Raw genomic sequence first — 24,194 nt, 5'->3', positions numbered from 1 at the left:
GTTTACTTAAATTTGTCTTAGTGTTACAGAAATTGCTTATAGCTTCTTGTTTTTAAATATTTTTCTTTTAGATTTTTTTCTTTTATGTATGCGAGTGTTTTGCTTACTTGCATGTGTGTGTTCAAGTGTTTGCTGGTGCACACAGAGGTCAGAAAAGGGTGTCTGACCTAGTTTTGAGCAGTTGTGAGCTGCCATGCCAGGGAATCACTCAGTGTCCCCTGCAAAACTAGCAACTCCTCTTCCCCTCTGTGTCGTCTCTCCAGCCTGCTTTTTCCTTAGTGTAGGACTCAGTCTGGGCTCATTCATGACATTTAGATGCAGTGCTTAAATCCCTTCCATCAAGAATTTCACCTCAGTCTTTTTTCTCCTTGTTTATCCTGACACTGGTAACTTGACACATGCAGGAAGGTTTGTTTGATTATTTCCCCATGACTAATCAGCTTTACAATTTTAACAAGAGTGCTAATTAACTTGCTTTTTCATGCACCTCACTAAGAGGCATGTATAATTTTGTCCTATTGCCAGTGATTAGTGTTTGCTGGCAAAAGCGGATCCACAGAAGCCCTTCATTGTAAAGGGAGCTTATCTCCCCCGTCTTATATATATTTTTTTCATTATTATAGTTGTTCTTCCTTTATCTCTAAGTACTTTAATCAAAATTATTTTCACATGTCCATGTTTCACTGGAGCAAATTACAAAGGACTTTGGGAAGTCATGGCTCGGGGTTAGGGTGTTCTGGCTGTAACTGAGTCCCTCAGCAACATTTCCATTGGCATTGTATCCAAAGCATAGGTACTTTATCCCAGAGGTTTCTAAGTGGCCACAACTGAGTGAACCCCTCATTAAGGATGGTCTGCCTAGCCTTCCCTCTGCCTTCTAAAATTGAAGTACTATGTGTTAGGTATCAAAGTGAGGGAGAATAGCAGGGGTGATCACCAAGATCTACATGGATGCTGTCTTATACCGGTGAAAGAGAGCTGACTTCACAGTGTTAGAGACAAGCTAGTGGCAGCTAGCTGCGTATGGAGGGAATACACTCCCCATCCTGGAGTATGTCAGTTTATTTGTGTCTAGGCTGGTATCTGTTGGCGGAATGCCATTGTATTAAAACCATTTACTCCTGGAAACATCTTATTAGTAAGGTTTACATTTTCCTATTGAAGAAATAAGAGGCTCAGCCTGTAAGCAGGCATGTTGCATGTGACCACTGCCATACCATAATAGATTGAGTTCTAGCCCAACCCTAAATCTGAACTTGCCTCCACCCGATTCTCACATGTCTGAGGCTGCTGACTGCCTTGTTATATGTGCTTTACATTCTAGAGCATATAGTGTGTGCTCTAAAGTGCTGTGTTGTTGAATGTGTCCACAATACCATACACCATATTCGTGTATATATTAGTGTATGTAATTGCTGCACACTGTATAGTAGAAAATAACCACATGTGGCTATTAAGCACTTCAAATATGGCTAATATAGTTTAGAAATTTAATTTGCATTTTGGCTTTGGTAATTTTCTGTGTGAGTGTAAACAGTCATGTGCTTAGTAGCCACTGTGTTGGACAGTGCAGGCAGTAAAACAGCTGCTCCTTTGCCTGCGCTTGGACTGAGCAGTGTTTTTCATATTGGCATTGGTTTTATTTTTATATGTATGTATTATTTATTATTATGTATTATTTATGTATGTATTATTTATTTTTATATGTATGTATTAGGATGTCTTTTACAGTTTGTTGCTTGCTTATCTTTTTACTCTGTTGAAGCTGTTCTTTGAAGACAAGTTTTTTTGTTTTGTTTGGTTTTTGGTAGTTCAGTTTTATTCACTTTTAGTTAACTATTTTTTATACCAAGGAATGACTTTAATAATCTGTGGATTTTTATTAGTTAAATTTGAATCATAACTTAAAATAATACATTTACACAGATATCACAATAGAATTTATGCCATTTTGATGTTTAATTTAAAAAGCTGTGAATTTCAGGTGACAACTAAAATTCTTTTTTGTAGCAGTATTCTAATTTTCTTTATGTTTGTTCAGATGAAAATGTGAAGGCAATTGAGTTTATGAATACAAAAAAATCACATGAGGTTCAGGCAATGTCAGAGCTAATCTGCAGTATTGCCGATTACTGTGACTTAAAGCAGGTAAGAATATTTCCTTACAAGTCTTACCCATCTTTGGTATCACTTAGATTTCCTTTCCTACTTCTACCTTTAATGGACTGTTGTTCCCCACCCCATCCTCCTCTTCTCAACTTTCCTTTCCATGTCTATTTCTCTTACCAAAGAGATTACACACAGTACTTAAATCTTCACTGACAGATCTGTCACGGAGCTGCCACACCAAGCTAGAATAAGGCAAAGAAAGGCTGGTCTCTAGTATATCCTGGAATTCTTGAGATGGCTGTGATTCCAGTGAGGGACTTGCTGGTGAGGCGAGAGAGCAAAGCAGGCAAAGAGAAAAAGTTTTCTTCTTCCATGTCCTCAGAGAGGCTTCAAGCAGAAGGCATGGGTCAGATTAGAGGTGGATCTTCCACTTCAAAAGATCCGAATAAAAAATGTGCCTTCACATCTCAAAGGTCTGTATTAGAAGTGGATCTTCTCACTTCTGATTAACCAAAAAAATCCTCACATGTGTGCCCCTCCATTTTTGGTTTTTAATCCTAAATAATGGCAAGTTGACAGCCAAGCATAGCCATCACAGGCACCTAGAGAACAAGACTCCACACACGTTAGGGTCAAAATTGTGAAAAGAAAAAGTCAAAGAGGTTTTCTGTTCCTGGAAGGTAAACACCTAAGAAAGCCACCATCTTCAGCATCAGAAGCTATTGAAACTCAGGATCCAAATGGGGCATGCTCCATCCTGAGCTGGCACTTGAACCTGACAATGTTGCCATGTGGCAGAGTCAGAGTCCCAGTGAGGAAATCCAGAGAGGCCATTGTGAAGGTGAAGCCTGAGTTACTGTGCACAACCTGAGACAGTGGAATGTCAGAACTGTGGGAAGACGGCCAAGGAAGGGCCATATACAGGGAGTGGAATCAGTCTAAGAGAGAGGGGGTGTTTTAGGCAGCAAAGTTGGAGGGGAGGAGCTACCTAAGCAGTTTGAAACCAAAACCCAGATCCTGGACATGGAGCTACAACATTCGGCGGTTTTCCCTGATGTGCTTAGTTCAGTCTTTGGTCACTATATCCCCATCCTTTTGTAGTGAAAAAAATGTTTGCTCTGTGCCACTGTGTAATGGAAGTATGTAATTTTTAATCCTCTCTGTTCTTCCTCACAACATTGGTCCTCTTTTTCTTTATAGCCCAAGTCCAGCCAGTGCTGATTGTATTACTCAGGAATGTGGAGTTATTCACTGAAGCATGGTTTACCTGCTTGGGCCCCACCCTTAAAAAAGACCTTAAAAAAATGACTCTTCCTTCCCTATCCAGCATCAACTGTCAATAGCTCCTTAGCCAGGGGCAGGCTAGTTAGCTCCCTCCCTACTCCAATTAGCTATATATGTTAAATATATAGAGGTTGGCAAGATGCTGCAGCAGTCCAAGAGTGACTGACATCCTGAGTTCCGTCCCTGGGTGGAAGGAGATAGAAGGAAACACACACACAGATACACAAATGAAAACAAACAAGTAAAAATATATCTTTTTTTTCTAAATCTAAACTGTATATTTTGAATAGCAAAAGTGAAATTATTTTTAGTGAAATCTATCTGAATTGTCTTGTCATTCTTGCTTTTGTGTCATATACAAATCCTTGCCTATCCCTAGATCACATAGGTTTTTTTTTTCCATGTTCTCTTGCAAAGTATATTATTTCTAGTCTTACAGTTTGATCCATAATCTTTTAACATTTGTTTCCTATGTGAGAGGCAGAGTTTATTTCTGCCCCTATGTAGCTACATCTTCTTTAACCACAGTATTATTTATTGAAAAGATTATTTTATCCTTGGGCAGTCTGCCTAATATTCTAAGTTCAGGTCTATTTCCAGAATCTTTCCCTGATAATTTATATCTGTTCTTAGAGCATATTAATCTGTTAGGATCATTGTTTTATGTCTTTTTTGCATGCGTATTCATGTGTAGTGTGCCTCCATGTCTGTATGTGTCTTCAACATGTATGCATGATGTATGTATGGGTGTGCTGTGACAGCCCAAAGCTGACATTTGGTGGCCCTTCCTTGGCCACTCAACTTTATTTCTTGAAGCATCATCTCTTATTGAACTCAGACTGGCAAGTCAGCCTGCTGGAGGGATCCTGTCCTGCTTCTTGGTGCTTTGCTTATAGGAGCTTTCATGCCTGCCCCACTTTGTGTGTCTTCTGGGAATCTAACCTACGGTCATCATGTTTGCAAGACAATCAGTCTCCTTATCCACTGAGCCTTCTTCCCAGCCTCTTATGTTAATTGTTGAACTAATAATGTCTTTTAACTTTTTTCTTTCTGAAAATGTTTTTGTTATTTACAAGTGATTTGCATTCCCATATAAATTGTAGTGTATGATTTTCAGTGTCTTTAGACTCACTTAGGATTGTGTTGATCTTTGTGAGTTGAAAGAGAAGAATTGCCATCTTAGTATTGAAATTGATGGATCATGACATGAGCTATCTCAGCTATCTCTCCGTTTAACCTTTCAGGGGTTTATGTGACATTTATAGTTTTCAGTATATGCATGTTCTGTCCTTTGTTAAACTTACTGCTAGGTATTGTTATATTGTCTTGTTTTAAAACATTTGCATTCAAAATGTTCCTTACTGTTGCGTTATATATGTTCTGTTGCATTATTGTTAATCTCTATGTACTGAGTGCCTTGTATTGTGGGCCTTTCAGGGGTCCTCCTTGCTGGCATGGTTCCCTGAGCTAGCCCATCTAACTTAAGGAGATTTCTCTTCCACCTCATCTCCCCATTTGGCTCTCAGCGCTCTATGTCCCTGCTCACATTCTGCTTTTGTCCCTCTGACTCTATCTCTGCTTCTTTTCTGCCCAAGCTTCAACCTATAGCACTTTGATGGTCAAACACCAACACTTCTTCTTCTTCTTCTTCTTCTTCTTCAAAAAAAGAGGCTATTAACATAATGGGAGAGACTCCTCCCCCACAGCACAGCAGCATGCCATTCCTTGTGGGCAGGTGAGGAAGTGACAAACTTTTACATGTCCTGCTAGCCAGGCACTGCTGGCACAGCAGTTAACAACTGAGAACACCGGACTTCATAGACAGTTGATACAGTATGTTTGGGTTATCCCAACACATTGTTTAGTACAGCAGTTATTTTTGTTGATATCTAAAGATATTCTTTGGAATTTTCTATGGAGATAATAGTGCCATATATGATAAAAATATACTTTCTTTTTTGCCTCCAATATTATTTCTGTTCCTTAGTTGTACCTTTGATTTACTGTACTATATGGAACTGGAAAATGTTAGGTAAAAGTGATTAGTAATTTGCTGGAGAGATGGCTCAGCGGTTAAGAACACTGACTGCTCTTTTAGAGGTCCTGAGTTCAATTCCCAGCAACCATATGGAGGCTTACAACCATCTATAATGGGATCTGGTGCCTACTTCTGGTATGACAGCAGAAGTGTACTCACATACATTAAATAAATAAATAAATAAATAAATAAATATTTAAAAAAAATGATCAGTAATTTATTTTTAATAGAAACCAAAACACTAAATTAACAAGTATAGCATATAAAGGATATATTGCATCTTATGTGGACTGTTTCTTCTTTTCTGTTTTCTTCAGATAATTGACGTGGGTTCTGGTAAAGGCTATCTAAGCTCCTTTTTGTCCTTAAAGTATGGTTTGAATGTTTACGGCATCGATTCCTCAAACACTAATACTCATGGAGCTAAGGAGAGAAACAGGAAATTGAAGAAACACTGGAACCTGTATCATTCTCAGTCACAAGCGGACGCCAGCGGATTAGCGTTAAAAATGCCGAAAGAGTTGAAAGTGCCAAAGGAGGTGAAGTGTAAGGGGCATTCTGGGAGCGTGCAGAGCAGCAGGCTTGGGAATCAAGACGTGTCTGCCGAGGTTTTGCCTGAGTTTTCAGGGTCAGCAATTTCAATCATCAGAAAACAGCAAAAAAATCTGCTCGCTCAGCCAGTTGAGGAAGAAAATTTGTGTTTTGAAGATGCCTTTTCTCTCATAGACCTTTTGCCTGTCGATGCCATCGAACCTACTTCATCACAGGTGCACAACACAGAAATGTCTGGACTGAGAAAAGAGAGAAGGAATACGACATCTAAAGCGAGGGACTCAAGCATATATTCACCACTTACCTCTTTCATCACTGCTGATTCACAGTTGCATGACATTATTGAAGATCTGGAGGTGATTCAACTTTCAAATTCTTTAGTTTGCAAAAGTGCTATTGACAGAGCATACAATTTGAGTAGCTTGTTTTTGTACTAATGTGATCTTATCTGACACAGTAATTCCAGAGAGCAAAAGTAGAATCCTAAACTGGCTTTTACTGTCAACATTGAATAAGGGTGGACTATAGAATACAAAACCCTCTACTCATTTCATTTGTAGATAGAAAAGTTAGCACAAATGCTACTCAGGAAGCCAAGTTATCCACAGTTTAGAGGTTGTTTAAATTCTAATTCAAAAGACGTCTCTTTTTATAATTTTCTTATTTTGAATTGACACTTATAGTGATTATAGATGTTCATAGAGAACAGCATGATGTTTTCATGCACACACACTTGATCAGATCAGGACAGTGAGAACAGATAGAGAAGTAATGAGCACAAATATATTAACCATCATGCAATTTTCTAGAGCAAGAATCGCCTACAAGGATTGTTTAAGGTTTTGCTGTTTTCTAAGTTGTCAAGTTTATAATTGGCAGGCAGTGTATCTTAAGTGCACCGCTAGATGTTAAAACAGTGTTGTACAGAGGCTTCTAGGGATTATTCAGCCTAAGTCCTTTAGAAGACAAAGTATCTTTTGAAGTTATCATTATTTTTTGTTAATTTTTAAAAATCTTTCTAAAGGAAATGGGTAAACAAAGATATCAGAATTCTTTAAATATTTAAATCTTTGTTTTATATGATTTTTACAGGGTTCCCCTGTCATTGATTTTCTTTTAAAGATGTTACTCTTATTTTTACATTATGTGCGTGTGTCTCTACAGTTTATGCATGGGAGTACAGCAACTGCATAGGCCAGACAAGAGGGTAGATGCCCTGGATCTATATAATAGGCAGTTGAGACACAGCCTGCATGCTGAGAACCAAACCTGGCTTCTCTGCAAGAGTAGTACATGCTGTTAACCACTCAGCTGCTTCTGCACTGCACTCCGTCCCTAGCCATGTACTTATGAAAGGTACAAGGGAAAGGAAACCTTAGTCCGGATGCATTTAAAAGCAGTAATTAGGTTATTTTTTAACAATTTTAGGGGTAAAATACAAAATTATAGTACATTTTGTCACTTAAACTTTCAAAATATTCTTGGAGTTATATTACTAGGACTGTACAACCTGATCGTGGTGGCATATGCTAGAGATAAGCTAATGACTGAAGCAGGGGGCCCTGAATTCAAGGACAGCCTGGGAGACATCATAGGGCATCTATAACAAACTGAAAAGTTAAATAAGGTTACAAAAATAAAGTTTTTAATGAAGTGGACTCTAAATTCAGCTGTTTCTCAAGTTTATGTGCTTAGTGATACTGATATATTTTATTTGTATAATTAGACTCACTGATGCTTAACCAATTCTTTGATATATCTCTTAAAGACTGTGTCATCTATATTTATTTTTTTGTTGTCATCTGTTTTGTTTTGAGACACAGTCTTGCCATACAAGCCTGACTAGCCTATAATTCATTATGTAGCCCAGACCAGCCTCAAACTCACGGTAGTCAGGAGGTAGAAGCCTCCTGACTGCTGGGGCTTCTTACTGCCATGCCTGACTTTATACCTTTAAATTTAAGTTTAATTGGTATTTAAAAATCGAGCTGTTAGATGAACAATTCTTTACTGAGCATTTGGAGGATATGATGGCTTGTGGGTTTTTGTTTGTTTGTTTGTTTTGTTTTTGTTTTTATGTTGTGAAAAAACCCTGAGAAGTTGCTGTGACTATATTCACATCATAAATCTAATACTAATGTGGTCTGAGGATCATCTAGGTTTAAGGGTATCTCCTTAAAGCCTCAAAAGATGATGTAACTTTCCTGAAACTCTTTGAATCCAAATACCAAAAGTACAGGGACACAGAGAAGCCCTACTTGCTTTTGTTAATTTACTTTTATGATTCATGTCAAACAACACAAGGATAACTCACTTTGAGATGATTGCCAGATTGACATAATTCTATGCATATATATGTTTGTACTCAACTACATATGAGTACATTTACATTAGAATTTGGGTAATTGGAAAAAGTTTCATAAGGCCATTTTTACATAAAAAAATCATGCTATCGAATTGAGAGCAAAAATACGTGTCTTGATTTTTATTTTGTTAAATTTGATCAGTGAATAACATAAGTAAACATGTTGGCATTTGACTAAAAATGACAACTATATAGCATTTCTGTTTTGTACAACCATGTTTTACAAGGTGGACAGCCTAAAGAAGTTCAATCAATAAAAGAAATTTGGCTAGTATCATATAAACATCTCAAATCTCAGGTTATCATTGTAGCTGCATTTTTGACCCAATTTTAACCTTTAATTTGCAGGATCTAGCTGTTGAGCAAATATTAGTTGTAAGAGAAATGAGAAAAAATACAAATAAAGAAATTTTTAAAAGAAGCAAAAACAAACAAAAAAATAAAAACCCACAGAAGCCATAGGAAAGTATGGCCATTTTGCCTAAAAGGAACAATTATTCATTTTGAGTATAAAATGATATGTAATACTTTTTTAGGTAGAATTAATCATTTAGAAAGACAGTTAAAATCTTTATCTGTGTGGTTTTAACTCTCCTGTTGATTGCTGTTTTCCTTCTTGTCTCTAAAGGACTGTTTAATGGTGGGCTTGCATACTTGTGGTGACCTTGCACCTAATACTCTGAGGATATTTGCATCCAAGGCTGAAGTCAAAGGAGTTTGCAGTGTGGGTTGTTGCTACCATCTCTTGTCTGAGGAATTTGAAAACCAGCATAAAGGTAGTAAGCACTCTGTGTGTCATGATTTTCATTGATTTCAGTTATCAGGACTATTTTCTATTTCTCGTTTGGGCATTACTGTGACACGATTGTTTTGTTTTGTTTTGTTTTGTTGAGAATGGATCTTACTGTAAAGTCTTGATGTCCTAGAGCTCACTAGATAGACCAGTCTGGCTAGGAACTCAAGGTTCCATCAACCTCTCCCTCCTAAGTGCTGGGATTAGAGCAGCACTTCTCATCCTTCCTAACACTGGGCCCTCATGTTGTGCTGACCCCCACCTATACAGTGATTTTCATTGCTCCTTCATAACAGTAACTTTGCTACTGATCTGAATCATAATGTAAATATCTGATATGCAGGATATGAGATATGTGACCCCTGTGAAAGGCTCAGGGTCACACCTCACATGTTGAGAACCACTAGACTTGAGGCTTAGGTTACCATGCCCAGTCATTATCGTCACTTGACTTAGCATTGAGATAGCATCTAATTTTGTTGCAAATTTAACACTAATAGTATTAATGAAATTAGATATAATATCTTCTTTATATTTTATGATCATTTCTTTGGCCATAAAAAGGACTTAATGAAGACTGAAAACTTTGTAAATATTTCCAAAATTCTATAATATACAATATCTATTTTACAAGATTTATATTTTTAAATACTTCTAAGTTTTGCTGTGATTGTGATAGTAATACTATTTTCATAAATATAAAAAATTATTCTCAGCTGGGCGGTGGTGGCGCATGCCTTTAATTCCAGCACTTGGGAGGCAAAGGCAAGCAGATTTCTGAGTTCGAGGCCAGCCTGGTCTACAGAGTAAGTTCCAGGACACCCAGGGCTATACAGAGAAACCCTGTCTCAAAAAAAAAAAAAAAAAAAAAAAATTATTCTCATTTTTAGTGTTCTTCATTTCTGAAGAATTGATATCTTTTTAAAAAGAGTAATCAATGTACTTAGACTTCTATGAGCTTGAAAAGCTTTAGTACTTTTATTTTACTAAAATAGTAAAATTCAGTTTGTGTTCTTTGGACTCTGTCTGCAAAGCAAAATGAAAAATTTATTGGCAGCTTCTAATGTAGCATTTGCTTAGTGGGTTTTGAAAAATCTCTCCACAAGACATAGCTTCAAAACTGCTATTTCAAATTTGTTTTGTATAATTTTTAGGCTATTAATAATGGCTATACTCTTATGTATTAGGTAGTATTTTAATTAAATTAAGTTTGAAAAGGACATTGTGTGGTTTGAATAAGAATGCCCCCTATAGATTTGATGCTTGGTCATTAGGGAGTGGCACTACAGGACTCTACTAGCTTTGTGACTGTAACACACTTCTCTCTCTGGCTGGTTCCACTCCCTATGTGCAACTTTCCCTAGTAGCATCCCATGGCTCTGGCACTTACACCATTTTTGGGTCCCCAGTGCAATCCAAGCTTCACTTTTACAGCTTTTGTAATGGTTTCTTCAGTCCTCCATGCAGGAACTCCCCTGCCACACTCTTAGTGGCTTTCTTAACCACAGAGGATACAACCCCTTTCTGTTGTATCCTCCATTACACTAAAGCCAGAACCATATAGCTAATGCTTAGTCCAGATTGCTCTCAGCATTACTTTCTTCCAAGCTCCTATTAGGGTGGCTCAGTAAGCCCAGGATCTAGCAGTCAACTACTTTTTAAATCTTAAGTCCCATAGTCTTCCAAAAAAGAGCATGATGAGGCCTGTCACAGCAATATCCCACTTCTGGAATCTTCTTAGTTAACTTTTTATTGCTTCCAGTTTGAGAGGGTGAGTCCCTGACCACCATGGCAGGGAACATGGGAAATGATAGACAGACACTGAAGCCGAATTTGAGAGCTCACATCTTGAGATAACAACCATGAGGTAGACGGAGATAACTGGGAATAACATGGGCTTTTGAAACCTCAAAGCCCACCCCTAGTAATATCACCTCCTCCAATAATATCACAGCTTCCCAAAGAGTCCCACTGACCAGGGCCAGCCAAATATTTAAGTACATTGGGACCATTTCACTCAAACTGCCACACGCCCCAAAGAAGAGTCAATGAGCCTTTGGGCTCCTTGTTTGCAGAATTAAGCATTTCAAGTTAAACTTGTTTATATGGATGAATAATGTGTATTTAATAGATTGTTTCAAAGAAGTCATCAAGTATTGGGACAAAGTACTATTTCCTGTCATAGCAGCTGCATTTTATATAAGGAGGAAGGTGTCTCATAGCCAATGTTCTGTGAAGAGAAACCGTGACCATGGCAGCTCTTAAGAAGGCATTGAATTGGGCTTTGCTTACAGTTTCAGAGATTTAGTCCATTATAAGTGTAGCAGGAAGCATGTGGCACACAGTGACAAGGTAGTTGAGAGTTCTACATCTGGATCCAAAGGAAGCAGAGAGAATCACTGGTCTGACTTAGCTTTTTAAACCTCATAGCCAACCTTCATACAGACTAACTCCAACAAGGCCAAAGTTACTCTAAGACCACACCCCTAATCCTTTCAAATAGTGCCACTCCCCAGTGACCTATGCATTCAAATAACTTAGCCTATAGGAGACATTATTCAAAACATCATCTGTTTTAAGGCAAGAATTATAAGGGAGGAACTTATACAAGTCAGTATTTCAAGAGCTAGGACAATCAAATAGATGACAAACAGTTCATTTAATGTCAACTGTTTCCACTCTTTTTTGTGGTAATAATACAAAATATGTGAGGTGCCATCATTTTCTTCAAAGAACTTTGTTGCTTTTTTGTTTTTTGTTTTTTATTTTTAAATAACATCTTAATTCTAGGAACCTTAAGTTGTAAAAATAATTTAGACTCGAAAATGAAAGAACAGAAAATATTTAAATGCATAATTATTTTCTCTTAGTCTTTCTGGAATAAAAATATACATAGGTACATTATACCTACATATACCTTTTGTGTTATTTTAAGTCTTTTTTTTTGATTATTCCAAAATATTTATTTACCATGCTTATATGGCCCTAAATAGGAAATGATTGTTTAAAATTGTGGTAGTTCTAATGAACAAAAAATTAATAAATAGATTGGTAGTTCATTTTACATTGAGAAAAACACAAAGTATGCCAGCTGTGTTTACCTTTAGTTTCTTCTAATATTAGCTTCAGTGGAGTGTAATAAACATTCTTTCCTGTTACGAGTATAGTATATGTCATACTACTATATTTATAAAGCGATTATATCTGTTGCAGAGTAGCACATCTTTTCTCATTCCGAGGGGTTGAAGGTGTATTCCAGTACAGTCATTCGCAGTACATCTTGAAAAAGTAGCGAGAGCGCTGCAGTAGCTCAGTGGCCAAGGTGGTGAGCATCCAAGGTCAAATCTCAGTGTGTTCACTCTCATGCTCACTGCTTCTCTTCATGGCTGTCTTCTGTCCGTTCTCTTCTTACCAGTCCTTCCTTGGAAACAGTGTCTTAATGACCAGTTCATTGAAATACCATTTTTATAGCAAATAAGTCCTTTATATTTCAGTTTACTTTAGAGCCTATTATCTAAAGAATTTCTTGATTCAATTTATTTTGCTAGTATATTGTTATTCATAGACTAATCTTTGAATGTTTTGAGTAGGTTAGCTTAAAAAAAAAATCACTGGTTGTTTATACCCTAGAAAGGGAAACCTGTGTTAACAGGTTCTTGAGCAGACTCTACCTAGATAAAGGCAGCTTTCTTGTAGCTACATCATCACTGATAGAATATTACCAATGTTCAGTGAGTTCAGAGGCCATTTGGGGTCCCAAGATAGACAGAAATAAGAATTGTGAAAGTTGCCGGGCATGGTGGCACACGCCTTTAATCCCAGCACTTGGGAGGCAGAGGCAGGCTGATTTCTGAGTTCGAGGCCAGCCTGGTCTACAGAGTGAGCTCCAGGACATCCAGGGCTATACAGAGAAACCCTGTCTCAAAAAAACAAAAAAACAAAAAAAAAGAATTGTGGTGAAAGTCATCAGATACCAACAGCCACATTCTCAATTTCTCTCTCTCTCCCTGTGTACTATTTAATGAAGAAATACATAATACCAATAGTAATATTTTATAATATTTATTGTAAAATAGAAGTCAATGTCTTCATAGTTTTTTTCCTTATATTTTGTCTTTTGTCCCTCGTGTAAAGCAGTATGAATTTTAACACGCAAAATTGTGTTGTTTAGGTATTTAGTGAACAGATTGTAGAACCACTGTATCCCCTCATTCTTCTCTATCTTTCCTGATTCTCGGGTGGCAGCAGCTGGAAGGGTGAGCTATAAGAGCAGTATGTGGCCTACAGAAATCCCACACTGAGCCAATGCATCTGTTTCATATGCCGTCGGTCCTACAACCTCAGAGTAGCTCATATTCTCAGTTTATCCTGTTAACCTCGTCAGCCTTCCTCAAAACTCAGATCCTCCATTCTAAGCACTACAAGTACTATTCATGTTGAATGTCTACTGGACTTCTAATGGTCTTCGTATAGAAGTTCAGTTTCCAGCTCCCATTCATTCTACAAAACTGTCCCTGAAACTTGTATCTTGGTGGTTTTTCTGAAAAAAGCTCTTGCCATTAATTAGAGCATGAATTAATGAGTTGGAAGACCTTCCTGATAAGAGTCTCTTATCTACAGAGAATCCTTGATATTATCAAATAGATAGTGATAAACTTTGATCAGGTAAAAACAAATAGTTGTATCCTGGTGTTATCTGTTTTTGGAAGTTCTGCTTCTCAGTAAAGCAGAGAATAAACAGTACAATAGATGGAGATATATGCAGCATGGGTAACTACACAACCTGGACATCAGGAAAAGAGTTGCATAGACGAGCAAAAGGAGAAAATGTACAAAAGCAAGTAGAGAGGAAAGAGGTTATGTTTCAGTTGTTCTGGACAGAACTTTGTCATTTGTATAAAGCCAGGTAAATTTGGGAGTCAGGTCAATCACTTGACCTTTGCTGTATTGCACTTCTGTTTTCTTATTGTATCCTCAGCTGTAGTAAAATAGATATGGGGAGAGCCATCCAGCAATTTTCACAGCAGGGCTTCTTCAATCTGATTGAACAGCTAATTCGAAGTTGTTATCTGTGGATGCTAGAGAACTGCCCGTGACCATCTGAATTATATAGCCTAGGTACAGAACATGAATATCAGAATTTGTCAGAAGCTCCATACGGAATTCTGATGAACACCACTGTGAAAACAGTAAATTTATAATAATTCTTTTAAGACATAGAATTTGAGAAGCTGGTTTGTAGAAATATGTTTAAGAAAATACACACAATATTTATTTTAACTTTTTCTATGCAGACTTAGGTGGCCTACATATTCAGATGTCAGTTTGCAGACCAGAACCAAAGGTTGCGCTTCATGACCCCAGCAAGACATATCAAAGTCACCATGCAGAAACCAGCCTCGATCTTCTAACAATGCTCTAAAAATAGACCTCTAGCTTTCTAGCAAATGCAGATTCAGGAACAGAGGAAATTGCGTTGTAAATCTGGAATGGAGAGTTTGAAGCTAGACACATACATGGGGAAAAGCTTGAAATAAGGAGTATCTCTGATCTTGATTGTCAAATTGATGAGATTTAAACTCACTGTAGAGATAAATCTCCTGTGGGCAGCTGTAAGACACTGCCTAGATTAGATGAATAGGTTAGTTAAAATGGGAAGACTCACCCTAAACACAGATGGGACCATTTCATGAGCTGGGACTCTTGACTGGATAAAAAGGAGAAAGCAACAGAAGCACAGATAGTCATTGCTTCCTGCTCACTGGCTGTGGATGCAGTGTGACAGGTGCCTCAAGGCCCTGGTACCAAGATTCCCATACCCTGATGGACTGTACCCTCAACTATAGTCAAAAGCGAGCAGTTCTATTACAAGAAAGAGACAAGCAATTAATAGAATATCCAAGAAAATGTTGATAGTTTACAGTTCTTCTTGGTGAGCAAATTGCTAGTGTGTGCCTGTGTGTAGCAGCCAATGGAATACAAACGCAGCCAGCCTTCCTTTGTATATGTACTATAGAGCCTAGTATTCTTTTTAAATTATTTTAGTTTTGTTGTTTTGTTTTGTTTTGTTTTGTTTTAAACATGTAAGAGTGTTTTACCTGCATGCATGTTTGTGAACTGTGTGCCTGCAGAGATTAAAAGTAGGCCCCAAATCCTTTGAGACTGGATTTACAGATGCTTCTGAGACAGCCTATGGGTGCTAGGAACCAAACCTGGATTCTCTGCATGAGCAGCAAGGTTTAAAACAACTAAGCCAGCTTTTCACCTCCAACACTAGTGTTCTTTCCAGAAATAGGGAGTTTGTCACTATATAGTTTAGTCATTATATTAGAACAGCTGAGTTCGCAGGGCAAGTGGTTTGTATGCACAAGGCTAGCACAATTCCTCTCATATATGAGGCTCACAATTCCTCTCATATATAGGTTCCATGGCATTCTGTCTCAGAATGGACAAACATATTATGTGTCCCTCACCTCATATCTTACATACCTGACCCTTTATCTTCACTTTATTTGAACAGCTATTTTGAAGTTTGAGGTGGGGTATAAATTTGAGTTATTAATGGCTTTACACAATTTAGTAAAAGATTCTGGTATGTACTTTGCAACTTTTTATGATAGTATTGACTGTGTAAACAATATGTGTCTTATATGAATATATTTACCCCATAACACTGTGGTAGACCATAGAGGTGGTCTGTCATGAATGTGAGTTTTCAAAAAAAAAAAAAAACCTCCAGTGTTCTGTAAATCATTATAATACTAAATTTATACCATATGTTTTACAAAGTACTTTTAGATACTTTTCATTGTAAGCCAGTAGCCCCCAAGTGAACATTGAGTAACAGAAACAGTTTTATTGCAGTGTATAATATTTATTTTCCAAAGCTTATCTAATGTTTTACTATTTTGACTTGTATTGACTTTTACCATAATTAAGTAAAAATGGTCATATTTCTTCTCCTAGAAGAAATAAGTAGTTTTGTCCTTTTTAATTTAATTTTCCAACTAGAAAGTTATGTACAATCAAATATGTTCACTTAGTGAAGTACATAGTGACATAAGACAAGAGATACTGTCAAGTGTACATTGATAACATAGTAATTACAAACATTTACACAATGACAGGATTAATTCATTGCTATTACATCTAAGAGAATAGTTGTATCTCCCTAGCTTAGTCATCTTCTCAGTTCTTCATGCCGCACACTAAATCTCAGAAAGAACAGAGACATACTAAAAGCTGGTTTTTCATCAAGTATGTTAGATTTTCAAATGCTGCATTTTCAAACTCAGCATGCTTTTATTCAAGCCCTAGATCTGTTTAGAAGACATAGCTCTAATAAAGCAATGAACCCAGCTCTTAAAACAGTGGATCAGACTATCTAGCTTTCACTCACTTTTGGCAAATTTTGCTTGTTAAGAAATAAAAGTATCAGAATGAAAGATGCTTCCAAAAGGTGTGTGCAACAATTTGCTGCCTAATAAACAACCAGAGAGACTAATAAGCAAAGTGAAGGAAAGGAACCCTGTAACACATTAAAGACTGAGTGCAAGCTCCATTCAGGCTTTTGACTGACCATGGCTGCAGCAGACTTCCTAGTGATGGGTGAAAGCAGGTGGCAAAGGATGCATGATTACTTCCCTGGCCAGAGCTGTTCCTAGTCAAGCCAGGGAAGAAGGGCAATGAAACTATCCAACTCTCCGGATGCCTGCCCTTTTTCTGTTCCCCCAGTACTTCCAAATCAGTGAAATAGTAGCGTAAACTGAAAGCACTTACCTTTCATTCCTCAGACTCATAGCTCTTTCAGAGCACCGGTCATGTCTAAGGATACACTTTAATGCCAGAGTAGGGCAGATGAAGATCATTCTGTTAGACTGAACAAACAAATATACAAAACCAAACCAAACGTGGCAGATACTCCTGTGCTTTGGACAGCTTGAAGAACACTAAGCCAACCAGTGAATACAGCTGTCCAAAGCAGATTTGTTAGTTAAACTTGGCTTATTTCTATCTAACATCTGACTTAGTTTCTTGCCCTGACTCATTTGGTCAATTCTATGAAATTTAAAAATCTGCACCAGTGTTATAATGCACATAAATTCTCTGTTTCTTAAAGTTTTTAATGTTTGGTTTCTAAGAAGTCAGTCTAGCAATAATTTATAGCAAATGCAAATATGAGCTTTTACTTTCTTAGTCAGCAATATTACGTTTAATAGTTGGTTGACAATTAGGACCTATCTCAGTCTCACCTTGAAAAAAGGATCAGGCCTGGCTGTTCTTGGTATTGTTCTTTGACAGTTATAAAGCAGGGAGATAAATTGTCCAGCCAAACTTGAGAGTTGCCTATTTATATAGGTTTTCTTATACAGCACATTCCTTTTTTTTATTTTTTAAGCTGGACCTATGTCACAGAAAACTTGTTGGCAGTTTGCATGGGGTAAATGCAGATATTTTTAATGTATTTGGCATTCACTGTGCAGTTTCTTCACACTAACAGCTGTATCTGATCTTCACTCAGCTCTGTTTTCTACAATGTTGGCAATGATTTATTTTTTGCCCTAGGGCATCTTTTAGCTGTCTAGCACCTTCTAGAAATGGATTTTTAATATACTTTCCTACTTTCTTACTTTAGTTTGCACCTCATTATTTTCTCCAACTAGTATAACATGTTTTTGAAGCTTATGTAGGGTGGGGTTAGTCAGCACAAAAGTCCATCTTATGTCCATTCATAGTAAATAAAAGAAGCCAAAAATGTGAATAAATAACCCTAAAACAAAATGTAATAGATCTACTCATAATTAAGAAAGAAAATAAATAGACAGATAAAGGCAAGCATGGGAAGACAGCTTGGTAAAGTGTTTGCCACATAACCTTGAGATCATGCGTTTGCTTCCAGTGTGCACAAAACTGGGTGGTGGCACACACTTGTAATCCAGTGTAGGAGGCAGAGACAGTGGGATTCCTCCGGCTCACTAGCCAGAAGCCGGCCCAGTCAGTGAGCCCCGGGTCTCAGGGAGGGATCTATCTCAAAAAGAACAAAAAATGGTAGGCTCTGAGGGACAACAAACTTGATCTCTGGCCTCCATGTTGTATGCACCTGGACACAAATTGCACTTACATACAGAGGACACAAAACAGACAATAGTAGAGATATAATTTCAACTGTGAACATAAGCAAATATTAAAGTTAATAGAGTTGGCTGATAGACCTTAACAAAAACTAGTTTATAGTATATTGCACTTATATGCACATCTGGATTTGGATATCTTGGAGAAAATGCTCTTAAATATATATTGGCTGAAAATACATTGCATTTGTTTTTTTTCTGAGAAAATTATACACTAATTGTCTAAATTTCCTCCTTCATAAAACAACAGAAATAAAAGCACAGTCTAATCTGTAGTATTTGTATGAGTTATTTCAAAAGTTCCATGTATCTTAATATAGTTTGGGTTTTAATAAAACACAGCTTCTTACAGCAAAGGGAACCCCTGTCATAGACCTCATTGATAGACCTCACTGGGGGGCTGTTATACAGTCTTTACCAGAACAGTACTGTGAGGAGTGCCAGTCTGTAGGCATGAGTGAAAATAGAACAGTCCACCACAAACATTTTCAATGTAGATAGAATGCTAATTATGTATACTTTTTCACCGTGTGTGTATGTTTGTGTGTATATACATATATACCTATAATTTACATATGTGTACACTGAAATTATATATCTGCCTTGTATTCAAAACTGAAGAGTAAGTGAAATCATAAAGCATCAATTAGATAACATGGTGGTTCTCAGCCTGTGGGTCACAACCTCTTTTTGGGGTGATAACATATCAGATATCCAGCCTATCAGATATTTACATTACAATTCATAACAATAGAAAATTGTTCTGAAGTAGCACAAAATAATTTTACAGTTGGAGGTTACCACAAATGAGGAACTGTATTAAAGGACTGCAGCATTTGGAAGGTTGAAAACCACTGATACAGTGGAACTAGATATAGGAATAACAAGCAGGAGAATGACTTCATAAATAGTGCTCTATGCAGTGTGCAGGAGTCAGATTCTCATGTATTACATATACACTCACAGAAGTTCCATACACACATATATTATGCACACTTAAATAATGTGATTTAAAGAATTGGCTCACATTGATTATAGAGACTGAGAAGGCCCACACTAGAAAGAATGAAAACACTAAAAAGCCAATTGTATACATCCTACCCTTAGTCTGAAGATCTAAGAACTTGGAGTGCTGATGCAGACATCTGAGTCCAAAGTCAGAATACAGGTGTCTCTGCTGGAGCAGTCAGGGAGACAGAGACAGTCCAACACTTCCTCACCTCCTGCTCAGCTGTGGTCCCAGGGTAGCAATGGCTCCTCCTCACACCAGAGTGGGAAGCTTCATTCACTCATTCTTCCAGTGTAAACCTCAGTCTCACCAAAACTCCACTGTGACATATCCAGAGTAATGTTTAAGCACACACATGCACATCCTGTAACACAGTCGAGTTAGCATAAACTTGACATTTTCCAGAGAGAAAGAAATCAGAAACAGTACATTGTTCTTTTACTATTATCCTGATGGGGAAGTGAGCATTTTTCCATTGTGGTTATCCCCTTTAAAATAATCCTTGAAGCAAAAGCGTAGTTTTGGAATCTGTGTCTTAGGGACTCAACGCAGTTACAGAATGAAACCATAACATTGAGCATATGACCATTATGCTAGCTTGAGTTCTAGGAGCTGTGCCTAGTAAGCCCTTTCCAACTAGAATCATTTTAGCATTTGCATTTAAAGTCTCTTTTAAAGATTCCAAATTTTTAAACTCAATTTTGCACAAGATAGGAACTCCTTTTAAACTTACTTTTTATTTATGTGGTTTTTTTATCTACAGTGTACAAAATTTATTCATACATTTTATTATATGTATTATGCTATACAGTATATATATATACATACACACACATATATGTACTGTGATTTAATCATGATTATTCATTTAGTTTTAATATATTTGCGAAAGCAGTAACTCACTATTAAGAAATCTTAGCAGTCTTCATATTAAATTTATTTTTTAGTGATGTTTTCAGTGCTATTTGAAACAGCCTTATTTATAAACGGAGATCATTAATGCAGGTGGAAATAATAAACAGCTGTAAAAAGTATTAGGACTAGGCTATAGGAACATTGACACAAGATATAAAATAATGAGCCAGCAATGTAATATGAATAGAATTAAACCTACAAATGACAGACAGTGGAATCATAGAACCCAGATGCCATACCACCCTGAGTGCACCCGATCTCATCTGATCTCAGAAGCTAAGTAGGGTCGGACCCAGTTAGTGCTTGGATGGGAGACAAGACTGCTTTAAGGAGAGAGTATCAGAAACAACTAAAAATTCATAGTAAGAAGTCAATCGTTGAATTTAGGACACATCCACAGGATAATTTCCTTTAAGCTAACTAACTTGCAAAGACCCCGTTGGAGGACTGAGGATCTACGGTGGTTACGAGTACCTGCTTCTCTTACAGATGAGCCGGGTTAGGCTCACATTACCATCTCAGGCAACTCACAGTTGCCTGTAATACCAATTTCAGGGTTATTAGCTCTCTGTTTTGTCTTTCTTTGACACCCATGGACACACTTGTGACATACACACAAGCACACATACACACGAATATAAATGTAAATAATTCTTGGGAAAAAAGACTCAATTTCCATTCAATTTATCACATGTATGCCAATGATGAGGAAAACAGAAGGTGTTGAAGTGGCCTAGCTAGGTGTCTGTCCCTAGAGGTGATAGTATTCCTAAGTGTTGGCTGCCAGCACCAATGTTAAGGAGTGGGTTACCTGGAAATATGGAGTTAGAAAGAAGAGCAGTAGCAAGAGAGAGAGTTAAGGATAGGATAGAGTGGCCACAGAAATACCTACCCACTTGGAAGGGTAAAAATTATACAGGAGACTTTACTGCTCAGCCATCTTGGTTCTTTAATAATAATAATCTTTGTTCTCCCAACAGATATATTAACTGGGGCAAAAACTACTCCCCCCAAAATACAGTCAGTGTGACAGTCCAATCAGCGACTTCCTTGTTTCTCTGTGGGGGTGGAGCTTTCGAATGTAACTGGAACCACGATGGAGGCATGGCGAATAGCAGGAGATGGGCAGGGAGGTGTGGCTATCAGAGGCAGGTCTCAAACCAGGAGGGTCCCGGGCCATGGCACTGTTTCACTTTGGATACTGTCCGGGCTGTGGGGAGGGAGTCCACACCTAAGATAGAGGCTAAAGCAGATGAGAAGGAAGTACACGGTGGCTTTACTCGAAGTAGCTGTTGCATGTCAGACAGGAGCTACTGAAGATGAGTGCAAAGGGAAAAATCTCTGTGCATTTGGAAATTACAGGAGGAAAGAATAGGAAATGATTCTAAACTTCAAGCTTGTTTAATTAGTGGGCAGAGATACTGTTAACACGGAACAAAAGACAAGTCGAATCCCTGAAGAGATTCCTAAATGTCAAAAGCTTACACAAGACAGTATTAAGGACTAATTATATTGTGAAAGAAAACCGAAGGACTTTGTCTGCTCAGAATTATTATTTAAACGTAGCATGGAAGAGACAAAGGTAACAAGGACTACAGATGCCCAACTTGACTAAAGTAAAATGTTATAAGAGCATGACTAACAGAAGTGATGAACTCCAGTTTTCATTCAAGATATAAAGGCCTCATTCTTCACAGGAGCCCGGGTGAATCTAATAAATGATTTCCAAAGTTTAACATTTACACGGGAGACTTTCACTGAGATTTTCAGTTCCACATACTTTGTTCAAAGAACTGAGCTGTGATGGCATTCTAATCTCAACAACTAAGGAAACTGAGGCAACTTCAGAGAACTTCACAGTGATGTCCTGTCTATTCGAGGGATGTGGTTTCACCAAACTCCAATCAATGTCAACGGTCCTATAGATACTTTAAGTTGTGATTCAGGGATCCAGGCCATGCATTAAGACTGTACTTCCCTCCTTTACAGTTTGTTCTCCCTCTACATCTTTCCCATTCCCCCACCTCTGTGTGTGTGTGTGTGTGTGTTGGTTAATTTTAACTGTTCACACATCATATGAACACAGTGTTTCAATTTAGGGGTTGCCTATATCAAATTGACCTGTGGGCACGTCTGGGTGTGAGGGGTTTGTCTTAGTTATTAATAGACCTAGCCTATTGTGGGTATTATTGTTTCCTCGTTCATGGCCCTGGGCTGTATAGGAGGAGAGGAGAGGGGCAGTTGAGTGCTAAGCTCACAGGCAACTTGGGTACATTTGATTCTCCTTGCTCTTGGCTGTGACTGTAGTGTAAATAGCTGTTTGAGTTGCTACATTGGCTTCCATCAATGGTAGACTGGAACTTGGAAGTATAAGCCATATAAACCCTCTCCTCCTAAAAGTTGCTTTAGGTCATGGTGTTTTATCACAGCAACAGAAATGGAAGTAGTCCAAATGGTTTAAGATGAGACTATCTTACGTGCAGGTTGAGTTCCCTCTGATTGGCCTTCATTGTGATAGTAACTAACTTTACGTGTTCCAAAGAATATACTCTTCTGTCCTCATTGCAACCATGAGTACAAGTTAGGAAACGTGAAGTTCTTTAATAGCCTTTGCTTTTCCAGTGTTAGTTTCTTATGCTGGATGCATTTCTGCTCTTTAGCTGGTTGTCATGCTGAATCATCTAGAAACATGGACAATATAGGTATGCCTCCCAAGCCTTTCCTTTATTACCAGAAGTAGCTTAGGAAATCAGAGGATTCTCTGTTGCCTCAAGAAAAGTCCCTTCCCTATACTACAAGACTCTGCTTTACTGCTGTCAAACTCAGGAATAATTCCATCATACCTTACATCCCATCCCAGGCCTTAACAACTCATCTTTAGCCTGGTGTAGTGACTCACACCTTTAATCCCAGCATTTAGGAGGTTGAGGCAGGTAAATCTCTGTAAGTTCAATGCAATCCTGGATTATATAGTGAATTCCAGAACAGTAAGACCCTGTCTCAAAACCACCAAAAGAATAAAAACAAAAAACAAAAACAAAATCCAAACAAACCAACAAAAACCACACACACACACATACAAGAGAAGGGGGGTTAGGGAAGGAGGGAGAGAGAAGGGGGGAAAGGGGGGGAGGGAGGGAGGGAGGGAGGAGAGACCCAAAAGCACCAGTTGAGTTTCTTTTGGGCTCTAGTGAATAATTGCAAGTATTTTGATTTAACCCTGCATTCTCCCACCTCTTAATTACAAAGTCCTACTACTGCAGACTTACAGTCTCTCAATTTTAGAAGGACCAGAACTATCACTATATGGAACATCTGCCCTTAACACTCTTATTTTTTGTATAATGAAAACCTGCCCTTTCCCCTGAAGAAATACACTTTCCCTAGCAGTACCCACTCTCTAATCATACCTCTTGTTTGGGATAATTGTAAGCCACTCAAGGCACGTGAGTGACCAGGCCCCTGGAATGTTTCTACCCATAGAACATTCCAACTTCACCTACTGGGCCCTGGCCAAACTACAGAGTAAAAAAACCCAAGCTCTAGACTTAAAAATCCACCCACCAATCCTCACCCTGTAAAGCTCTACTCCCCAATAAACATTATATAAACTCTGCCTTCCGCCCCATTCTCTGCTGCTGCTTGCCGATCGGAGGCAGCCACCCTCCTGGGTCCTTCCCTCCCAAGAAATCTCTGTGAGGTTTGCTGTACAGTGTAACTTTGTGGTCCTCTGTGGCTCTCAACCGCCAGGATCCCTTTTCCTTTAGAGCTGTAACACTCTGGGGCCGCCTTTTCCCTGGAGCTGCACTACGTACAGTAATGACCTCCTTACAGTTCATCGTTAACTCAAGATTATATCTGTGCCCTAAAGCTGTGTAAGAAATCAACCCTTGCCGGGCGGTGGTGGCGCACGCCTTTAATCCCAGCACGTGGGAGGCAAAGGCAGGTGGATTTCTGAGTTCGAGGCCAGCCTGGTCTACAGAGTGAGTTCCAGGACA

General features: G+C 38.1%; 1 protein-coding gene across 7 annotated transcripts in view; it reads left to right on the top strand.

Annotated features, from left to right (window-relative positions):
- Mettl25 (methyltransferase like 25) overlaps positions 1–24,194 on the top strand; it is an 81,132-nt gene that overhangs the window by 12,718 nt on the left and 44,220 nt on the right. For all 7 annotated transcript variants that reach the window (XR_004112677.1, XR_004112676.1, XM_031348804.1 and 4 more), the window contains 3 exons: positions 2,042–2,148; positions 5,749–6,339; positions 8,977–9,124. Coding sequence is in view for 5 of the 7 variants with exons in the window: in XM_031348804.1 (XP_031204664.1) it covers positions 2,042–2,148; positions 5,749–6,339; positions 8,977–9,124 (846 nt within the window). In the remaining 2 variants the exon portion in view is untranslated. The remainder of the gene's footprint in view (positions 1–2,041; positions 2,149–5,748; positions 6,340–8,976; positions 9,125–24,194) is intronic.

The sequence above is a fragment of the Mastomys coucha genome, unplaced genomic scaffold, assembly GCF_008632895.1.
Source record: "Mastomys coucha isolate ucsf_1 unplaced genomic scaffold, UCSF_Mcou_1 pScaffold4, whole genome shotgun sequence".
Lineage (NCBI taxonomy): Eukaryota > Metazoa > Chordata > Mammalia > Rodentia > Muridae > Mastomys > Mastomys coucha.
The sequence above is the reverse complement of the archived record's forward strand: the minus strand, read 5'-3'. Positions and strand labels throughout refer to the sequence as shown.